The sequence below is a fragment of the Salarias fasciatus genome, chromosome 16, assembly GCF_902148845.1.
Source record: "Salarias fasciatus chromosome 16, fSalaFa1.1, whole genome shotgun sequence".
NCBI classification, from domain to species: Eukaryota; Metazoa; Chordata; class Actinopteri; order Blenniiformes; family Blenniidae; genus Salarias; species Salarias fasciatus.
Window position 1 is genome coordinate 29,797,244 of NC_043760.1, and position 17,391 is coordinate 29,814,634.

A 17,391-nucleotide genomic window follows, 5' to 3' on the forward strand; every position below is an offset into this window, starting at 1 on the left:
AATGCGGTTTTTCATGTTGTTCACGTGTTCATGTGGCTTTTTTCTGATGACAGAGGAAATGTCTTGAGGAAACTGCGCTCAGAATTGCATTTCTGAGTATTTCTGCATCAATAGTGAATAATAACCCTACTACAGTGTGCAGAATCAGGAGAGGCTTTCACCAGAGCCGTACAGAGAGAGAGTCGAGACAGTGGCCGTTGGGTTCTGTTATTTCTTGCCCAGCAGGGTCTCTGTTGACACTGGCTGTGTTCACACATCAGCGCCGTCAGAACGCGGAGCTCCGGCTACATGCTGGACGTTGTTCAGGAAGAGCAGAGAAATAGTATAGCGTCAAATAAACTTCCGAACTTGTGGTATCAGGCTTCAATCATATGCAATTTAAAGCGGACCAAAAAAGGCGGCTATTACGTCATTGCCGTAACTCTCGCTGGCTCTGGATTTTATTCGTCACATGGGCGGGGCCACGAGCTCGCGCCTCTCAAGCCCCGCCCCCCGCTCCGGCTCTGGAGCAGCAGGACTGTGGTCGGATGGCGGACAGGACGGGCTGCAGCACCAAGAGGACAGAGCGATATTAGCTCCCAGTACATCCCGCAGCAGTCGGCGGTGAGGGAGCAGCGGGCCCGGGCTCTGGGTCTCAGCCGCACGTCAGTCTGCAGCCGGGACTGCTCCGAGGACTGCTTCTCCGGCTGGCAGCAGAGACCGCCGAGTTCAACCTGAAGCTGGATGCTGTTCCCTCCACACCTCCCGGCCCGACAGTCGGTAAGTTCAGATTTACTGCCCGCAGCGAGCAGAGTAACGCATTCACTACAGTAACGCCTGGTAGAGGAGGGGCGGCACTGCGAAGAGTCCAGAGTTACTGTTATTATTGTTGTTTTGTTGGTTAAGTTCACTAAAGAATAGAAATGTAGTTATATAATATCAAATAACAAAATCTGACCCCCCCCATTATAGCAAAGTGACAACCTCCAAAATTTCTCAGCAGGCACATCTGGATCTCTGCTGCCTCTTTTAGAAGTATGAAGTCTGCAGTCATTATAGGGGACAAACTGACTGTGGGAAGAGTCAGACTTTGTTGGCTGGTGAACAAAAATGCCAGCAGTAACATGAAGTTACCAGGGTGGAATTAAAACATGTGTCTTAAAACAAAAACTCAAAGAAGTAACGTTGATGTTACAAAACCAGCAGCCAGTGTGCAAAGTGGCGTTTAAAGAGGAAATCTCAGCTTTTCCATATTGAGTTCATATCGGGGGGGTGATCCCTGCACGCATACCAAACTTTACATAACACCACCAGACTCAAGCTGCTGAAATGAAAGTGGAAGCACTTCGGGGTTGCCAGGTTGGGGTGAATGAGAGTCTTTCTGTCCTTTTTTTTTCAGCTGTTTAGATTACAAAACAGTTTGATATTTAAGAACAGTGAGACAATAGCATTAGATTTAAATAAACTGTCATATCGGGGACAATGGAAATTTTAAATCCTGTTTTTTTAGAAAGCTGGTTACAACTTTAGATTCCTGTATAGTCAAAGTATAACTTTTACAAGTCCAACACTAAGTAGTAATAAATCAGTGGTTAAACTAGATTTATACAATAGAATTAAGACAGCAAACTAAATTATGTGGCAAGTGAACGTCGTGTAGTGACAGTTCCATTTTATTTTTTCCATTTTTGTTCTGATTCTCCATCTACTGAGCATGCTCAGAAGAGCTCTTTACTGCAGTACTGTTTGTATGCAGTGGAAACGTTTCATATCCTGTGGCTCTGAACTCCTTTATTGTGTAAATTAAAACCAAAAGCACCGTAAAAGTTTGCGCTTTTTCATGTAAACGAGTCCCGGGCGAAGCCGTCTGGCTGTGAAGTGACACCTGATAAAGACCCTGAGGAAAGGTTGAACCATGCAGACCACAAACTGTGGGTCACAGCAGGGAATCAAACCCACAACCAGCCAAACAAAGAGGCGTCAGGGCAGGTGATAACCCTGAAGACACACATCAAGGTCTCCAGATAAACACAGAAGCTGCAGCAGGAGAAGAAGAGCGAGATCTGGAGCTGAACACGCAAGAGGAAAAACTGGAAATCATGCTCACATGTTATTTAAAAGAAAAAAAGTTGTAGTTTTTCATTTATTCTTATTTTGTTTGATTCTTTAAGCTTCTCTGACTTCTTTCACTGTAATTAGATCTTTATAATCAGATCCTCTAATGGAAATAAGATGAGTATTTTCTTTTTGAATTGTTTAAAATCCGTTCTAAGAAAAAATTTAGTAAATATAAAATTTCTGTTTAAAATGACATTTTACAATGTTTTCATGTCTGTTTCATGTAATAAGACACTGATTTATTTCTGTTGCATTCTGTACTCGTACAAAAAGGATGTTGAAAAACTGTATTCCTGTTAGTTATTTTTAAAATTTACACAAAGAAGGAGAATATATTTCAAGTGTATTTGTTTCTTATTTTTTGGTTACAAAAACACTTCTTTATCAAAAAAAAAGTTATCGTTATTAAATGAAGAAAAAAAACTTCTAGTACTCTGTTGTATTTTAGTATTTAAGTTTACTCATAATTTTATATTATTTTTGGTAATAATATTGGCAGCAGCCGAATATCTTATTTTCACAAAACTTTCATATATTCTATTCTTCATGTCTCATCTTATTTTAACAGGCTCTAACTGTTGTGTTAGGTGGAGCTGCTGTCATGAACAGATTCTCCATGTGGGATTGATAAAGTCTGACTTAATCTTAGACTTTATTTAATGACAGAAAATACCAGAGGAGCGGAATAATGATGGCGGAGGGGGACGATCCACAGCAGACCTGGCAACCCAGCTGCTGCTGGGGGCAGGCAGGCTTCAAAAGGAGGAAGAAGCGTTTTAAACAGGCTGCAGACGCACACGCACGCTCACACACAGTTTTTATCTGTGCAGGAGGATCTGCTCCGGGGAGACATGGATCGGAAAGTGGCGTGCGTCCTGTGTCAGCGGTCCGAAGAGACCAGAGTGACCGGGAACCTACTGACGGAGGGTCACGTGACGGCGCATCACAACTGCATGGTAACCTGGCTGCAGGGGGAACCCGGACCCGCTGCTGGGGGGGGGGCCCTGCAGCGGTTCGTGGGGGAGGGGGGGTTGTCACTTTTCCAGTCGAGGGAAACAATAACAAACGTGTGTGCGCGCGTGTGGCTAACACAGCTTTTAAAGTTTCATATTTACATGTCTGTTTAAAACACCTACAAAACAATCCTGTGTTGCATTTATTAAGACTCCTTTATAATTCAGGTTGTAAACATTTCATCACATTTTCTCTGATTTTAGCAGCTTCGTCCTTCTTTTCCACCATTTTGCCATTAAAGCCTGCAGTATATTGAAATACATATTATATTACTTGCAGAGAGAAATTACTTTAAGCGGTGTTGCTCCACACAGAATAAATAGAAAGTTTATTACCAAATAAGGCAGGAGGAGAATCAAATAAGACATTTTAACTGTTGTTATGTACAAGGTTTAATGTAGGGAAACATAAACACAGAAAGAATATACATGTTCTTAACAGGTTTGCTCAGATTTTTTTTTTTGTTTTTCATTTCTAAGATCTTTTATCTGCTTTTTCCCTGTTTTGGAGACTATCCCCATGACAGTTTGTTAAAAACACTCCAGCAGCCTACAGCAGAGACAGAAGGGTCAAACTGATGCATGAATGAATAGATTTTCAGTCGGTCATCAGTCACCTAAACACAAAGAAAGTCAATATTTACAGAGTCGGCTATATGTTTATGACACACTGATCGAACAGGATGATCAGGATGTTTTTGGGGTTTTGTGAAAATGTCAACATTTTACTCTGCGCCACAACAAACTTCTGTTGCTCTGATAAATTCTTCTTCTTCTTCTTCTTCTTCTTCTTCTTCTTCTTCTTCAGTTATATGCTTCAGATATTTATTGCAAGGACTCGCCTGAGTTTGGAGACCTGAGTGGTTTCCGTGCGGAGGACGTGCAGCAGGAAGCCATCCGGGGAAGAAAACTGGTAGGCAGACTGTTTGGGTATAGTTCCTCTGAAACGGTGACTGTGTGCAGGTCCAGATGGGTCCAGCGGGTCCAGAGGGGTTCGGCCTCCAGTTATTCCTCATTTCTCTGCGTCAGATTTGTCACGGCTGTAAGAGCAGAGGAGCCACGGTGGGCTGCGAGGTGATGCGCTGTAAGAAGTCCTACCATTACCCCTGTGCCATCGCAGACGGAGCCAAACGCATCGACGATGAAGAGGAGGGGAAATACGGGTCAGTGGGAAACGCAGCACACCTGCATGTTTTGTAGAACCGAGCTTGATTATTTACTGTAAAGAAACATTGATGTTCAGCCTCTTCACATAATAAATGAGTTTCTTGGTTCTCATTTCACAACAGGATATTCTGTCCCAGCCACTCTTCGAAAGGTCAGTGTGAAAAGTTTTTCTTCTGTTGAGGTTTAAGTGTAGAAGTGAAACATTTACACACAAAACGGCAGAGTTTCTGAATAATGAGACGTTTTCATGGGAAGTTTGGAAGCTCAGTTTTGGTGTGAACTGACGAGATGCTGAGAAATCCCAGAGAGGCCTTCATTTACGCTTCAGATCACTTGTAATGAAACGCACCATATGCCCAGCTTTGTAATTCATCTTTTATAGAAGAACGGAGTGTTTTACATAAAACAGACGCAATATTTAAAAGCCGGTAGCAATCCTCCTTCAGCCCACCAATCATCCACATGGTCGTCACACTTTGTAACGTGACTGAGGGAGCAGGCAGCACAGCTTAAGAAATGATTTACATTAATCCTTAAAACAGAATCGGAACCAAAAAACATGGAAGAGAACTGACGGACATGATCTGAAGGGAATCGAACATTAGGTAATAGAAACGTGCAGAAAACAAACTAAAACCCGTAGTCTGAGTGAGGAAATACTGAGATAAAAAAAACCTTGAAGTGACTGAAACTGAAGAAAAACATCAACATTTCTTTGAATGAAAGTTCTGAATCAACCAGGAAAACTTTGTACTTGTTTCTTGTGTGAAAATGAAACGTGTTTGCTTTGTTTCTGTTCATGAACAGTTAATAGTGGCTCCATGAAGAGACACGACTCCCTGCCCTCCAGCTGCAGCTCCAATGGAGGACAGCTGCCAAAGGTGTGTGTGTGTGTGTGTGTGTGTGTGTGTGTAAGAAGAATTCATTAATAATATATAATGATCTAATTTACATTTATTACTGTGACTTCCCTCACAAAATAGAAATACATTGCACTATATTGGAAAATATCATGCAATATATTAGAATATATTTCAAGTAATGTATTGGTGAATGAGAGTCGGCGGTACGCCGCTCATCCAAGTTGCTCACAAAGTGAATCCTTCTTCTGATCCTGTCACTCAGTTATAAAGGCATATTGACGCTGAACTAGCCGTCTGAAGCTCTCCGTTTGTAACCCTGCAGTTTTCATGAAATCGCCGTTTTGAAGTCGGCACTACCTACTTCAGCCGCGTAATGATATTGCTTTGATGCGTACTGCGGTTTGAGTCACGTGCCACCCACTGGCCCAATCAGAGGGCGCAAAACATCCAAGATGGCTGCCACCATGATACGAGCCTGGAGCATGTCAGGGGAGGAAAACGAGGCGAAAACGTTTAAAAAGCCATCTGAAATACGCTCTATGCAACTGATATCGATAAAAGAAGGATCGAATCCAGTTGGCAAAACGATGTGAAGCGTTTAGAAACTGCATCGAACGATGTCTTAATCTGTATGGTTGGAGCAAGAGCACAGCTGGAAGTTATGAACACTGAATCAGTGTTTTACTTCAGCAATGTTCCGGAAGATGCTGGGTTTCATGCTGCTTCCTGCTTCGTGTTACTGAAGCTTTTAAACGTCTGTTTTCCTTCCTCCAACAGAGACCCCTGAGTCAGACCGACGTCGGGTGAGTGTGTCGTTGTTGCTTGACAGCTGCCTGACAGTCTGACCTTTCAGACATTGTTTTTCACGCTGCAGTGTGTGTGTGTGTGTGTGTGTGTGTGGAAGGTGGGGAGACAGCCCGTCCAAACGGAGGCTGGAGGACTGGTTTCCCACCATCTCGGACGACTCCATGAACACAGGTGTGCCGGCCGTCTGGGAGCTGACCTGTGCAGCTCGGCTGAGCGCCGTGCTTCATGGCTCTGCTGTGTCCACAGAGGAGACGGAGCCGCGAGCAGACATGGACATGTACGCTCCGATAGAGTCCGACACGGAGTCGGAAGATCCAGAGCAGCAGGTGAGTCCGGCTCCATCCCTTCGTCCGTCTCACCGCTATGTTGTCTGATATCCGTCTTTTTCCGGTTGTTCCACTGATTTTCTACACTTGATGGTCGACCGTGCTTCAGAATATCAGGTAATATTCTGAGTTCTTGGCTCGAATTTACTGTTTCTGTTTTAATTAGCTACTGACGATAAAATGCTTCTATTTTATAAATTCTTCGGGGGACATGCAACCTCTGGTGCTTTCCTCCCGTAGCGAAGTGGTTGAAGACCCTGCCGGTCCCCCTCCAGGTGAGACTCTGCTGGAGTTTGACTTTGATCTGAGGTGTGTGGCGCGCAGCGACCCTTGACCCCTGTCCGTTTGTCTGCAGGAGGTCAGCAGGAAGACGAGCGTCCGGATGAGAACGGGGAGGAAGACGCGGCGGCCATGTGCTCGGTGAGTCTTCAGGCGTCGTGAGCGTTTCCTTTCAGAAGAGTCGGTCGATCAGCAGAGAGGCTCTTTCCTGAAATATCCCAGTTTGCATCATTCTCTGCTTTTAGACCGTCTCCGCTCCATTAATCTGATTCATTATTGAAGATACGTCCTCGTCTCTTCCGTCAGCAGCAGGAGACGGACATCGAGTCTGACGAGTCCCAGAGTCTGCTGCTGGTCCCGGTGGAGCTCTGCGTGGACACGCCGTCGTTCTCCGCGGACACGCCGTCGTCCTACGCGAACACGCCCTCGCCCTGGATGAACACGCCATCGCTCTGCGCGGACACGCCGCCGTCCATCCCCAACACGCCGCTGCCGTTCCCGGCGTGTTTTGAACAGTCGACCACCGGCACACAAACCTGCTTGTTAAAGCAGGAGCCAGCGGAGAACCCAGCCGAAGGTAAACAGTGTTTATCTCCGGTTTTCCTCAGGATCGCTGAAGCTGTGTGACGCATATTGTTGAATCGATGTTCATAAAGCCATCCGTTACCAAGGCGACTGATCACGGTAAAGGAATAACAGTCATAAGAGGTTGTCCTGTTGGAGTCCGGCTGGTTAAAGAGTTAATCCGGTGAAAGCAGACTGACTTGAACACACTGCTAGGAAATACCCCCTGCTCATTTTAACCCCTCATAACGGCGCTGGAACCCTGATCGATGGAGTGATCAGCGTTTTAACTCTCAGCCGTCTCGTCCCTCAGAGTTCGGTCCTGTGCGGAGTGTTGGTCAACAGGAGGCTCTGTTCCGAAAGGCAAGATCCAGTTCTCCCCCCGGTACTTTCCAAAAACCGGGTCCTCCTCTGCCCACGCCCCCCCGCCGGGCTCATTCCGTCCCACCTCCACCGCCGTCGCCGCTGCCAGCGTCCGGTCCGGAGCCCGGCGTCAAGTCCAGCAGCTTCTGGAAGAGCTGCAACGCCACCGGGCGGACGCGGGCCATCTTCGACGACTTCTTTCGTGAGATGAGCGGCGTCGCCGAGAGGATCCTGCTGGAGCAAGCCAGCGACGAGGGTAGGTGGGGGCGGGGCTTTAGTTTAGTGGTTTCACTGTCTGCAGTACAAACGGTGGGATTTCAAGTCTTTCTGCTTCTCAGATTACGATGTGGCTCTGTCCGTCTTGGCCGCTATGGGGAAGCTGCCGGCGTACGTGTCCAAGCAGCAGGAAGGTGAGGCGCGGCGCTCTGCCTGAAGCGACTCCTCCTCACGCCATCCCATCACCTCTACTGCGACTCTCTCCATCTGAGCTGATGTTCCTGTCATGGCTGGAATTCAGCGTCTCACGAGCTGCAAACTGTGTTTCCAGAGTTACAGAGGAAGCAGCAGGAAGTGGGGAAGGCTTGTGCGGCCATGTTGGACGTCGTCGCAGCGCTGAAGAAAATCCCATCTGCAGCAGGAGCCGGAGCTTCAGCCTCACTCTGATTCCCTTTTTATTGATGAACGGCACATTTCAGCCTCTTACTGTCTTTTCAGTTGTTGAACATTTTTGAAAGCTTATATATGTATGTATGTATGTATGTATAATTAATTCATGGTTTTGTATTTTCCTTTCATACAAAAATCAGTTGACTGTAAAGTTTTTGTTTTTTTTCCTGCAGTTTTCTAAGTTGAGTTTCTCTTTTTGGTCCAGGTGTTCAGGAATCTAGTTTTATAATTAGAAGGAATGAAAGCCATACAGTTTATAGGTAATTTAGAAAAAATTTGGATGACTTTGTCTAAAAAAGGAAGAAAAAAAAATCATCACTCAGCCTGAGGATTCTGAGCGTCTCCAAGCCTCCAGACCAGCTGGCGTTCATTGAAAAAAACTGGAAATGTCTCAGAACATCTCTGCCCATGATTCAGCAGTTACTCCACATTACACGCCACTAAAAGCCCAATCCCATTTCTCTTTCTAGCCCTCCCCCTTGGCCCTACCCTTTTGAAACAGTGCTAAGGGCCGCAAGTAAACCCCTCCGAACTGGAACACCCCTTCGAAAATCGCGTACGTCATCAGTAGTCGCCACTGCCGATGACGTAGGCAGATGCGACAATTGTTTGCCGAAGAAGAATGTTTTTCTTACAATTTAAAACTTTATTAATTGACAAAATGCTGACATTTATGAACTTCTTTCGTTGCGGACGCCGCCGTCTTACCGATCTTGGAAGCCTTTCTGGGAGTTGTTTTGTCCGCCTACACCGCGATTTTCGGTTCAGTTCACATCTGCATTGGCGGGAGCGCTCGTTTCCCACCCGCGCATTCCAGGCGGGCAGTGTTGAAGAAACCAGTTTATTGAAAATAATCATCTATCTGTTGAGTTTGGAATGCGCGGGTGTGGAAGTGAACTAACCCTGCCCGCGACTCGCGGTTTAGGCGGACAAAACAAGCGCCGCTCGCCACCGGCCGCCACTGGATCATACCCCTCCGTTTGGAGTGTGCCTCGGGAGAATCTCCGTTTGGAGGGGTGAATAGCCCTCCTTCTTGGCACTACCCCTACATCATAATGACAATTGGGACACTCCCACCCCTCCACGTGAACACGCAAAACGGAGGGGGAGGGCCAAGGGGGGAAATGGAATTCAGCCTAACTCTACATTTAGCAGTTTCCAAGTGAATCAATCATATTGATCTAATCCGATTCTCATTTTCATGGTTGTTCTCTCCACATCATGTCAGCATTTCATTGTGTCAGTCATCACATGATCAGTAATGTGTTGGATTATCAAAATCAAGAACATACTGCAACACCATGAACCCCATAAAGCTGACAGGAGAGGGGCGGTGACAGGAAACAGTGAAACTCTGCTGGTCTTCAGCTCGTTTCCATCACAGCAGGCTGAACTGTGAAGGATGGAAGTTACTGTGTGTGTTTGTGTGTGTGTGTGTGAATAAAAATAAATTACATTGGTGATGTGAGAGCAACGTGTGGAGATAAAACCTGGATTCTCCCACCGTAAAATCTTTTCTTCCCGTTTAATATTCAGTTGTATCAGATCTATTTCAGGTATTTTATTGTGTACTTTAGGACAAATACACAGAAACAGGCAGTAGCACACCCTCTGGTGAAACACAAAGAAAAACAGCTCAGAATATGTATGTATATTTTTTTATTTTGCAGTAATTTATTTACAAAAGGTAACTGGCACTTCACAACACTCATTAATAGAAATGAGCCAATAGTCTTCAGTCTGTCCACATCTGTCTCACAGATGTCTTTAAAAATATTTCATCGACGTGTTTCTGTATAAAGTTCAACATTCAGCAGTTTGTTGCAGATTAACAACAAAAAAAAAAATCAATCAATGCAACAAACCACTTCCTGTTCATCTCCTTTTCAGTGGTGAAAATAAAAGTATATTTGTAACGACTGAGACTGCAGCTGATAACTTCTACTGAGCAGCTGTTTTTTAAACAGTCCCAACAGCAGACTGGGCTAGTCGTCTCGCTCTGAGGGTGGAAACCTAGCCCGCTGCACCACCAGGGGGAGCCGTGACAACACGCTCAAAAGAATAAGACCTCAAAATAAAAGCTTAACCTGGGATGTAGAGTTCAACTGTAACCTGAGTCCAGATCTTTCGGTCGTCTTCTGCTGACCGAGTTGACCTAAACAAATTGAATCCAGACCCAAATGCCTGAATATTGATGAAACATTCAAATTCATTCCTCCAGTGCTCCTTTAATCTTTCATCTATAAGTGCAAAGAGTGTCTGAACCTCAGCAGCATTTTCAAACTAAGGTGTGGTCTTCTGGTACAAATGAGGAAAATCTCATTTGAAACTCAAACGCAAAAAGCCTTGAAGTAAATTGGTCACTGAAAAAAGAAAAGAAAGAAAAAAAAAACACTAAATAAAGTGACGTCAAGCAACTGGCAAGAATGTTTCAGTTTGCAAATCAATAAGTTGATCGGGAAAGCCGATATGTGCACGTCCAGGAGATCAGGCACCGTGGGAAACGACGCTCGTCACTGTCGACCTGATCAATAACAACATCCTGTGAGGCGCCGGGCGGAGCAGCCGCCGGGAGGCGCTGCGTCTCCCGGCCGCCGCCCCCCCTTCGCCCCCACCTCAGTTCTTGAAGGCTCCGCAGCGACTGGCCCGGCTTATGAAGTCCTTCAGCAGGTTCCCGTCGATCTGCCAGAAGGCGGCGGTCTGCGTCACCTCCGTCAGGTGGTGTATGCAGAACCGGAAGCAGAACTCCTCCAGGTCCTGGCGGGGGGGGGGGAGGGGGAGGAGGGGGTCATTGTCTGGATCAGTGACTCTGGATCTGTGACCCAGCCGTTTCAGACTCACTTCGGCGTCGTAGCGCACGGCGGCGGACAGCAGGGAGAAGGCGTTCTCCACCGTGATGCCCCGCTTGATGATGTGCTGGCAGAGGCGTTTGAGGCGGTTCTCACAGTACGACGTGGCCAGATCCAGCAGTCCTGAGAGCACACACACAGGAACACACACATGGAGACAGCACGCCCGGCAGGCAGAAAGAGAGAGTGTGTGTGTGTGTGTGTGTGTGTGTGTGTGTGTGTGAGACTCACCGATGGCGTCTTCGGGAGGAAGTTCCACATTGTCTGTGTAGAGGAACTCCAGGAAAGAGCGGTAGACCGGATAGGAGAACTGATCTATTTCAATCACCTCCTTCATGTCTTCGTTCCAGTGGGACTGGAACATCGACCTGAAGTGTTCACACCTGCACACACGCACACGCACACACAGAAAACACTCACAGGTTCAACAGGAGGGTTTGAATCAGTGGACAAACCGCCTGGAGATGAAATCCTGACCTGATTTTGAGAATTGCTTTGTGGACATAAATATATTTGCCGTCAACGCAGAACTTGAGGTCAGCCGTCTCGGGGTTGTCAAACTCCTTCTTCAGAGACTGAGCCACCGTCAGGAAGTCGTCATGCTCTGGAGGGGGAAATTCACACACACACACACATCAAGCACTGCAACAGAGAGATAAGAACTGGAAGAGCAGTTGTCTGAAGGTCTGTTAGAGTATGGAAATAAGAGTTTCCAACACGCCGAGCGTTCGCTGCGTGGCATCCTGGGAGACGTTCGCTGCGCTCACCCATCGACAGCAGCCTCCACATCACGGTGGGCGTGGCGAAGCACGCGAAGACGTCGTCGGTGCAGGCGAAGTGCGTGAGCAGCGGCAGCAGGACGGACTGGCTCCGGCACTGGCCCCACATGTACACCTGGCCGCTCTGCGTCTTGGCGGCCGACGTGTGCGTGGAGTGGCACGCGGCGATCTCCACTATCCTGCGGGAGGCAGGAGGGGAATCGGGGATGAGAGGCGGCGCGGCGACGGAAACCGCTCTCGGCTGTGTGGCGGCGGCCGGCCGCACCTCTCCTTCTCGGTCATGATCTGAACCGGGCTCAGCTGGTTGCTCTTGTTGCCGGTGCCCAGCTGGCCGTACGTGTTGGAGCCCCAGGCGTAGAGCAAGCCCTCGTCTGTTAGCGCCAGAGAGTGAGCGTAGCCCGAGACAATCTGAGGAGACAACAGGCTGTGAATGGGACGGTCTGCACTGGTGGACTTATTGATTACTGATCACCACAGAGTTTTACGAATTCATCGCCAAATAAAACAGACGGTCTTCAACGATCTGGAGACACACACCTGCTGCACACACACACCCTGCAGTGCTGCCAGGCGACAGGGCGTCAGCTGGTTGCCGTTATTCCCGAGTCCCAGTTGTCCGTTCCCGTTGTAGCCCCAGCCGTACACCTGCAGGGCGGAGCGGGGGGAGTGAGGGCGGAGAGAGGGGGGGGGGGGACAGGATCGGCCTCCAGCGTCCTCGGTGTGCGTCCGGCGCTCACCTCTCCGTTGTCGACGACCGCCAGGGACGAGGTCTGGCCGCAGACGATGCTGACGGCCACCTTGCTCTGCAGGCAGCTGGACACCCGGCGGGGGGTGGGCTGGTTCGCCGTGGACCCCGAGCCCACCTGGCCGCAGTTGTTGTAGCCCCACGCGTAAACCTGCCGAGGAGGTGAAGTCCAGAGGTGACGACTGTGTGCCAATGACAAAATGAGAAATCTCCTGAGTCCAAGTGAATAGATGTTCAGTGTTCTCGGTCGTGGCTTCTCAGGCTCCCTTTTTCTTAAACTGCCATCGATGACAGGCTGGTCGACCAGATATATAATCAAGAGGATATTTTTCATACAACTTTCATCAGATCAGACTGAAGAATAAAGCAAAGAGAGTTAGAAACATCTGGAACAGATCAGCTACTTTTACAGTGAATGTTGAGTCCTCGGCGCTGAACGGCTCCACCTTCTCGCTTTTAAAGCAATTTACTGTTCAGCTTTAACTCCAGCTAACATTCCTCCATGTTGTCCAGCATCCCAGCGTCTTAGCTCATAACCACGACTTTATTGTGCTCCAGCTGGAGTTATGTCACCGGCACTGAGCCTGCAGAACAGCGTTCCAGCGAGGACAATGCAGCGTATTGTGGCGGGTAAAGCTGCAGCGCGCCAGGCTTCAGGAAAACTCGGACAAAACTGCAAATTATTTCCTGACTGACTGATTACCGGAGCTCGCGTGTCTGACTGGAGTCCACTAACTGTTTCCAGGATGAGGAAACGACTGCAGCTCTCGTCCTGCGTGACGAAGCACTTCCCCGTTCCCTCCCCTCTGCTTCATCCTGCTCTTTCACACGCCGATACTCGCCTCTCCTGCGTCGGTCAGAGCCATGGAGTGGTGGGAGCCACAGGCCACCTCCGTCACCTTCTTATTCAGCAGGTTGGCAGACACGAGCACCGGAGCAACCCCTTGGTTGGTCGTCCCATTGCCCAGCTGGCTGTAGCCGTTATGGCCCCAGGCGAACAGCTCGCCATCTGAAACGCAGACAGGTCGGCCGTCACTAGACTGTTTTAACCTGACCGTGCGCGCTGGGAGGAGCCGCCTGGTGAAGCCGACCTTCTGTGGCCAGCAGGATGTGGGGTCCACTTCCGTAGCTCAGGCTGACCACCTTCCTCCCGCTGAGGAAGTCCAGCTTCTTGGGTACGATGGTGCTCTGGCTGTCTCCCGTCCCCAGACAGTTGCTGCAGTTCAGTCCGAACACAAACACCTGCGTGTTGGAGGGACGGCGGACGCAATGAGCCCACTGAGCGGCGGAGACATGCCAAACCTTGAAACGCGGCCGCTCTCACCTCGTCGTCCGTGGTCACGTAGATGGCCTCATTGGCCGACGTTCCGAACACGCAGGCCTTCCGAATGAGGCAGAGCTCCTGGGGCCCCATCAGGCTGAACAGGGGCCACTTGGTCACATCCACCATGTCGCGCTCGCTGTGAGGCCGTGCAGCGCTGAAGACCTGAGCCCGAACCGGGGGGGCGGGGGCGGGGGGGCGGTCTGAAGACGCAGGGCTGCCAGTGCTGCAGTCTCCGCTCTGGACAACGAGCAACACACACAGATTCAGGTCCACTTGCAACATTCTATCCAACCAATCAGACAACGCGAAACCAGACTCGGCAGCAGAAAAGCGGTTTGTTGGCGCCTGGCGAGCCGTGAGGTGAAAGGTGCCGACTGCAGAGCTCACAGAAAGGTCAAACAACTCTCACAATATGCCGTGATATTCAGCTTAATAAGGAATGAAGCAACGCTCGCTGAGGAGATTAGGGTCATGAGGTTTAACATGAGCTCGCAGTGATTATGGCCAGTTTGTATGAAGCTTCTTCTGAGTGAGCAAAATATCTATTTCCATTTTGTTCAGTTTGAGTATTTTCACTGAAACAAGGCAGACGAGAGATGCATGTTTAAGCAACAAGTTGACAGCGGAATGTAAAATGATTTTGACTTTATATTTTTTTCAGAATAGAGTTTTTATGTCCTTGTTTTAATCTGAGGACAGGATTCATTTTCCCCATCATTAATACCAAAAAGTGTATCAAGACAACATTTATTTTAATCATCAATAGGTTGAATGATGGGTTGCAGATAGCACAGGTTGTTTATTTGTGATTCACAGCCAGGTATAGATCTAACAAGAATGGTTTTTGAAACTGTGTCTATCCCAGTAAATCTGTGCCAAAGCATGTAAAACTGTCCTGTACCAACAGCTACCAAAGCATTGGTTTATTTGAAATTAAACTTTTAAAGCTGTTCAGCATCTGGAGACCTTTCCGGGATCAGCTGTACCCTCAGCATTAGCCAGCTCCACAGCCCACGATCGGAGATTAGATAGACCAGTTTGGTGAGAGTAACACTGGCAAATCATCATTGCTGATCTTAACTCTTTAAAGAATTTTACATGCTGATGCTTTGACGTAAAGATATTCAGATCTTATCTTAACCTTAAGGACAGTTTCTCTGTCGTCTCGGTGTTGTTTTGCAGGATTCACTAAACTGTTGGATGTGACAGCAGCTTATGAAGCCTGGAGGCTTAAAGGTTTCAGAGGAAGCTGACCTGAGGTGAGACTCTCCGCACTTCCATTATAACACCATTAAATTTCACCTGTTTTTGTTCTCTCACACAAATTCAAACTTTTGAGTATATTGTGGATGTAAATTGGGATCATCTCAGGGGTTTCCCCTCATTTTACCTTGTTAAAGTTGAAAACTATTGATTAGTTACTCTCCTAACGGTGGCTTTCAGTTTGAAGGCTGTTTCAATGTGTGTAAAATATCAGATGAGTCAGACTAGGAGCAGATTATGACCATGACCATCCATCCTCTTAGAAACAGCTAAAGAGTTGCTTACATCCTAAATGTGAAATATTACCAGGAGTGCGATAAAAAGGGCAAGGTAAATGTATTGGCATTAAACTCTCATCATATTCATGGAAGATAAGTTCCTAAAACTGGGAAATAACAGATATTTATACTCGCTTGTTATAATGGTGATAAAAGATGCATCCAAAATTATTCAATATTTTGAAAAAAGGATGCTATTGTAGAGGATGCATCATGTTGATATTTGACAGTTTGTATGTATGATGTTTATCGTTAAAAGTGAAAGAAGCCGAGCGAGCAGCAGCAGCAGCAGCACAGTAAACACGGCTCGTCAGTGTTCGCCATTGTTACAAAGGTATTGTTGAGCAGAGAGTCCAGCTGACTACACACCGGCAGTCCCAGCACCGGGAGTCCCCACACCGGGAGACCTCTCCCCGGGAGCGGCGGGGTCCTGCGGCTGTTAAATCAGCGCTAATGGTCTCCTCTGCTGTTTAGCCGTCAATAACCGAAAGCGGCTTAGGCTAAAGCTGCTAACGTTTCCGTTTAAAGCTCACCCGCTCGGTTAGCTGTCTGGAGTCGCTGCCGGCGGCGGTGGACGGTTTTGAGGGGTTTCAGCGGGAGGCCGTCGGTGGCTGGAGGCTGCTGGCGGCTGCTGGTTCTGTTCGCGGCTGATGGCTAGCTACCGCTCTCGCTTCTGTTCACTCCTGCTGCAGCTCTTGGTTGTTTCCGGAAGTTTGGAGACGAAACTTATGTCACGTGATTCGAAAGAGCGAATAAAGGTCCTGTCAATCATGTCATTGAGTGAATCCCATTGGCTCAGGTGCTGCGGAAGCTGTCCAATCACAATCAAGAATCACAACCTGAATAGCCCGCCTCCCCCGCCTCTCTTTAGCTAGCTCCGACTCTTTTTACTTCACGCCAATGTTTTTTTTTTTTTTTTTTTACCAGATAACGCTAATGTTCCACAAAACACACTGAATGAGAAGATAACATAGATTAAAAACTTGTGAGTAAATTTTTACATATTTGTATGTCGAAATTGTTACTTATATTGAACTGTTGATGGACGAACTTCACATTTCTGGACTGGGAGGAAACCAGAGTACCTGGAGGAAACCCATCCATCCACAGGAAGAACACGAGAACTCCACACAGAAGCACTTGACTCTCTGAGACAGCTGACTGAAAAATTACAGCAAAATCCAGCCTTGATGACAATTTGGAGATTTTATTCCAGTGTGTAATCATTTCAGATTATTTTAAGTCTTTTGCCCTGCATTACTGCTTTGAGGGATTTCAGACAGTCTTGCTATTTTAGCAGTGACACGTTTCTTTTTCTTTTGTATGTTTTTTTTGTGACTTTTTTATCCTCCAAAAACAAAGGTTCTTTTCCTGTTCAGCCACTTTAAATCATCAGTTCCACCATGACATTTTTTTAAGCAACTTTAACCCTCCCCCCATGTTTTAACAGTTAGACAGTTTCAGCTGTTGTATCATTACAGCTTTTCAGAAGCTTATTTTCACCACATACACAGCATAATTTAAACCAGCATTGTTGAGTATTTCCACACACAGATTGAAACTTTGAAGGTGTTTGTTTTTTTAGATGAATTCAGGGTTCGTTTTCTGAGAGTGGTGGTTAAAAACCCAACATTCTACCTGCAGTGAAAGGCAGCAGGACTATTGAACTCTTTCCTAATCCCTTTGAAAGGCTCTTTGTTGGGTAACAAAAACTGAACAAAGATAGAATTGTTTATTTACTCATAACTTTGTGAAAGCTACAAGGAGTCACACACAGCTCCAGACTAAAAATAACTACTACAACAATAAAGAAGAAGAAGTAAGAGTTTAGTCATGATGGATGCAGTTCCTCAGAGGACATTAAGGACCTGACACCTCTTTGTATCTCAGTAGTGAGCATTTCTCTAAAGAGGTAATCAGTTTGCTCCAGCGAGATAATATGAAGGTGTATTTTTATGTTTATTGGCTCATCAGAGAAAGTTCTGGAATGAAATGACTAAAGCTGTGT

General features: G+C 47.1%; 2 protein-coding genes across 3 annotated transcripts; one reads left to right on the plus strand and one right to left on the minus strand.

Annotated features, from left to right (window-relative positions):
• The first annotated feature begins 518 nt into the window (after positions 1–518).
• On the plus strand, positions 519–8,447 carry phf11 (PHD finger protein 11). 2 transcript variants are annotated; one of them, XM_030112652.1, is made up of 16 exons: positions 519–759; positions 2,928–3,053; positions 3,919–4,023; positions 4,140–4,273; positions 4,400–4,428; positions 5,085–5,158; positions 5,918–5,943; positions 6,045–6,118; positions 6,194–6,273; positions 6,383–6,390; positions 6,514–6,548; positions 6,629–6,693; positions 6,859–7,129; positions 7,430–7,735; positions 7,818–7,889; positions 8,027–8,447. In XM_030112652.1, exons 1-16 carry the CDS (start codon positions 724–726, stop codon positions 8,140–8,142), a joined length of 1,557 nt encoding a protein of 518 aa, XP_029968512.1. In that variant the 5' UTR covers positions 519–723; the 3' UTR covers positions 8,143–8,447. The 2 variants fall into 2 exon arrangements, with proteins under 2 accessions (XP_029968512.1, XP_029968513.1); XM_030112653.1 differs by having other exon boundaries at positions 6,862–7,129.
• A 1,346-nt stretch (positions 8,448–9,793) lies between these two features.
• LOC115403675 (RCC1 and BTB domain-containing protein 1) lies at positions 9,794–16,085 on the minus strand. Its single transcript, XM_030112650.1, has 12 exons — positions 15,917–16,085; positions 13,843–14,079; positions 13,610–13,760; positions 13,361–13,527; positions 12,511–12,669; positions 12,311–12,418; positions 12,039–12,181; positions 11,762–11,952; positions 11,472–11,598; positions 11,226–11,377; positions 10,987–11,117; positions 9,794–10,902 (listed from the first exon to the last, which is right to left on the minus strand). Exons 2-12 carry the CDS (start codon positions 13,966–13,968, stop codon positions 10,762–10,764), a joined length of 1,596 nt encoding a protein of 531 aa, XP_029968510.1. The 5' UTR covers positions 13,969–14,079; positions 15,917–16,085; the 3' UTR covers positions 9,794–10,761.
• Between the last annotated feature and the right edge of the window lie 1,306 nt (positions 16,086–17,391).

Coding starts and splice junctions, on each gene's coding strand:
- phf11 (XM_030112652.1), top strand. CDS start 724: ATGCTGTTCCCTCCACACCTCCCGGCCCGACAGTCG. Junction 760..2,927: donor ACCTCCCGGCCCGACAGTCG/GTAAGTTCAGAT, acceptor TTATCTGTGCAG/GAGGATCTGCTCCGGGGAGA. Junction 4,429..5,084: donor TCCCAGCCACTCTTCGAAAG/GTCAGTGTGAAA, acceptor GTTCATGAACAG/TTAATAGTGGCTCCATGAAG.
- LOC115403675 (XM_030112650.1), bottom strand. CDS start 13,968: ATGGTGGATGTGACCAAGTGGCCCCTGTTCAGCCTGATGGGGCCCCAG. Junction 12,419..12,510: donor CGGTCGTCGACAACGGAGAG/GTGAGCGCCGGA, acceptor TCCGCCCTGCAG/GTGTACGGCTGGGGCTACAA. Junction 12,182..12,310: donor AGGGTGTGTGTGTGCAGCAG/GTGTGTGTCTCC, acceptor TTGTCTCCTCAG/ATTGTCTCGGGCTACGCTCA.